Raw genomic sequence first — 3,953 nt, 5'->3', positions numbered from 1 at the left:
TTGATATTCTTCTCAGTGTTGATTTGTCTGGGTTTTGCAGGAATTTTTTCGTCTTTTTCCTTGGTTGTGTGTGTGGGTCTCCTATGTAGTCTGAATGGCATCTACCTCTATTCCTCCTATTATCATCTAGCATGTGCTGTTGCCGGTGCATGACTATGCTCTTCTCCTAGAGGCGGATTGCATTCGTTGTGCTGGTCTTCGTCCTTTTGTGGCTTTGAAGTTTCGCCAGTGGACAACACGATTTGCTACTCCTTCCTAGCATCCTACAAGAACCAGTCTGGCTTGGTTTATAGACACTTTTGCTTATCCACAGCCAATATTAGTGACGCATTGTGTTTGCCTCTTTTAGCGTCTTTCGTCCCTAGTGGAAATCAATTATTGACAGGTAAGGAGATCCTTTCTCTCATGCAGAAAGAAACCTCTACTCCTTTGGTCTCCATCAAAGTTATCACCAATTCTGGGGTTTCTGTAACTCACATCTCCTCCCCGGTATGGAAACAACTTTGCCAATTTCTACAAGACAGGTTCATGTTAGGGAAGCGTGCTTCCAGTTTTTTCTTTCTGCAACCCCATTTTACTGTGGGGTATACCTGCAATAAGCGTGTAATCAATATCGTCAACAGCAAGGAATTTGGAAAGGGTTTGGTTTATGTAAGGGTCTTCTCGTAGAAAAGAAAGTTGATTGTTTAAGATGGTTTTTGTGACAATTGATGCAACAATGGTGGAAAGCATTACTTACACTAGAAATGAAGAGGACTATTTTTGAAAGGGCTTAATGGAGAGGAGTGCAGAAAAACATGGAGGAGGGAAGGTCGTTGTTTTTTTGAAAATGTGAAGTTTTTTTTAGGAGGAGAGAGAGAACATGGTGATCAGAGAAGAAGGAGGGAAAAGCAGAGATAATACGGGAAGTCCTATTTATAGAGGGAAAAGGGGGCTAAAGTTGAAAAAGGGAGGAAAGGAATCTCACGAATGGCAGCAACGGAAAGAAAGGAGTTTTTTAGGGAATCCAGAAAGAAAGGGACAGTTTTCTTTGGTGAATCATGGGGAAGCAAGGGGATTGTATTGAGTGCGGAAGGTATCCAAAATGATTGGCTGGATCCTCACTGTGATTTAAAAAAAGTCAGTTTGAGTGTTTGAGCGGAGGATGGACATGTCTGTCGCGCGGAACCTGTCGAGCAAGACTGAGATGCAGATGATTTGGAAATACCTAGTTTAAAGGCTGGAAAGGGAAGTTCCGACGTCAAAGAGAAGAATAGCGCCTTCAAAGGAACACCATACAAGGAGAAGATACATATAGCGAATGTATACTTGGGGCCACAGGGAGCTCCTCCATCTCAACTGAAGCAGCAGGAGTTAAACACATCCAAAGTGGAAGAAGGAGGGAAAGACGTGAATTCAACGGAGAGAGATGGATTTGTTTCTGAGTAGACGAAGGGGAGTCGATTGATTCAGCGGCAGTCGCTTGACTTATAGAGATCAGTAGAATCCTGCTATTTGGGGGGATGGAATCCGTCAGAGGAAAGAAAAAAGCTCTTTGGCGGATCAGGAGTCGGGTCTGGGTTCCTCTCTCTGTGATTCCTTTTGGGAGTGTTGGACACAATGACGATCGAAGCGAGAAGTGGAGGCTATTGTGACAGAGAAGATCATTATGCTCGTAGAAGACATGAGGAAGGAGAACTGACAAGGAGTACCAGAGAAGATGACGGACTGAGGGAAAACGCAGCAAAGGAGAAGAAGACGAAAGAAGCTGAAGAAAATGTGAAAGTCTAGGATTAGGCCAACTGCTAGTGCGACAGAGATGAAGATAGGCACCGTCATGTGATCGTAGATGCATCAATGATTATGCTCTGTGAAGGAGTATCGGAAGAGGCTACGACAAGTGAAAAAAGAAGACAAAGTTGAAGACAAGGAAGAAGAGCTGTGACGTCGGGAGAGTCGGAGGATGGAAAGCCAAAGTTGACGAGTCACAAGATGAAGCATTGCTCATGAAATCGTAAAGACGGTGAAGCCCTCTCTCCAATTATCGATCAACGCGCAGGCATTCTTCAAGCATATGGGCACGATCTCCTCCAAGTACCGGTCTGGAAAACCAGGGAATAACCTTTTCATTGCAGGTCTTAACTTTAGTACAACGGAACGGGATTTGGAGAAGAAATTCTCTCGATATGGACGGGTCACAGAGGCTCGCATAATTCATTCCCCAGAGTTAACTGCGACAAGAGGCTACATAACCCCAGGCACGACTGAATTGAAGCTCTCACAAGCTGACTTTTCAATGATGCCTTTATCGTTTTTGAAGAACGATCAAACAAGAGTGCTAGGCTTGAAGGTTTGTACTATCAAAGCTCCAGACTTCGAGGGGGGAGAACAGAAAATTATATTTCCATACTTACTGGGAAAAGGCAATTCCTTTCGGTGCAAGCTGTTTTCAGAAAACAAAACTGCTTTGAGCAACTTCTTATGAATGCATCTCTATGACAACAATCTATATTCCAATAATTTTAGTGTGCTGAAAGAAGTAAAAATAGAGTTTCAGATCTCTGTGGGAACCTTAGCTCTTTCTTGAAGTAATGGAGGGGAAAAACTGTGAAGCAGGTTGAAGAGCTCTTGGTGGATAAATGCAGTTTCCACATTGGATGGTCCACAGTTCGAGATATTAGTAAAGAGACTTTATTACAGTTCATGCCTCTTGGTTCTTCTATTTCTTTGTACTAGAGTTCTTTTGGCTTACACAACTAAGAAGAGGAAAACTGTTTTCAGCCTCCACCCTTGTGTGTCTTCCCCCATTGTGCAAGCAAGAAAGCTTCAAGCGAGACTCCTTCCTTCTCTCCCACAATCTTGACATGGTATCAGAGCCTTGTTCGTGGTAAGGAGCTCAAGAAAGCAAGCCAAGCTCGCGGTGGTCTGGTAAGAGGAGCAGTGTTGCTTTCATTTTCTGTTTTGGGAGCAGATCTCTGCAGGTAGCACAGCCGGAAATTGCAGGAGTGCATTGTCTTAGGTTGAGACGCCCTTCGCGGTGAAGCAAGAGGGCAGTATATGCTGCGGGAAAGGGCTTTAGCCCTTTGGCGACCTTGTTTTTTGATTTGAGGCCATTTCGGGGCCTGTTTTGCAGACGGAAGTTTTCTGCACGCACTCAGGAAAAGGCTCAGTTTTATGCTGTGCGACCACTGTTCTACAGGTCGGTGAAAAGTTACTGTAGAAATTGCATCGTATGCTTGTGCGCAGAGACATTGGGAGTTTCAGAATCATCCTTGGTTCTTGTTTATGCAAAATCGTCACTAGGAAGTGACTGTGTGGTCAAATACCACTTTTGCCAGTTTTGCAGATTTGCCCTTGTGAGGTGAAGCTGTGTTTTTTGCAGTGACAGAATTTCTTGAAGTATTCTGTAATGGCGTCTGATTCTCTTTCACAGATTGTCACTGAAAAGCTTGACAAGAACAACTTCCAGGCATGGAAGTTTAGAATGACGAATTTCCTTATGGGAAAAGGATATTGGGAATTTGTTGCAGGAAATGAAGAAGAACCAGTTCTTCCTGATGTTCCCAATCAACAGCAAATGCAGGCATTTAAAGCATGGCATGAGAGAGCCAGGAAAGTTATGTATTGGCTGTCTATCAGCATTTCAGACTCTATGATTGTGCATATTCAAGATGCAAGTACGCCAAAGGAGGCATGGGATACTCTGTCAAAGATGTATAGCACAAATACACAAGCCAGGAAAATGCAGCTCAAGCAAGAGTTGCACAATGTGCAAAGAGAAAATATGAGCATCAATGACTACCACATGAAGGTGAAGAAGATTGCAGATGCACTTGCTTCCATTGGGTCGCCAGTGGAAGATGATGATTTAGTTTCCGTGACCTTGAATGGTCTAGGAAAGGATTATGCACAGTTTCGGACATCCATTTCAGTTCGTGAAAGATTTCCTGATTTTGAGGAGTTGATTGCTCTTC

At 43.6% G+C, this 3,953-nt stretch overlaps 1 protein-coding gene across 1 annotated transcript; it reads left to right on the top strand.

Moving 5' to 3' along the window:
- The first annotated feature begins 2,053 nt into the window (after positions 1 to 2,053).
- LOC148009218 (glycine-rich RNA-binding protein RZ1B-like) lies at positions 2,054 to 2,464 on the top strand. The gene has a single exon (XM_087673646.1). It carries the CDS (start codon positions 2,054 to 2,056, stop codon positions 2,462 to 2,464), a length of 411 nt encoding a protein of 136 aa, XP_087529772.1.
- Positions 2,465 to 3,953: the final 1,489 nt, after the last annotated feature.

Source organism: Lygodium microphyllum, unplaced genomic scaffold, assembly GCF_053477565.2.
Source record: "Lygodium microphyllum isolate KBCC unplaced genomic scaffold, Lygodium_microphyllum_v1.1.10 scaffold_32, whole genome shotgun sequence".
Lineage (NCBI taxonomy): Eukaryota > Viridiplantae > Streptophyta > Polypodiopsida > Schizaeales > Lygodiaceae > Lygodium > Lygodium microphyllum.
This window is presented reverse-complemented; position numbering and strand designations above follow the sequence as displayed.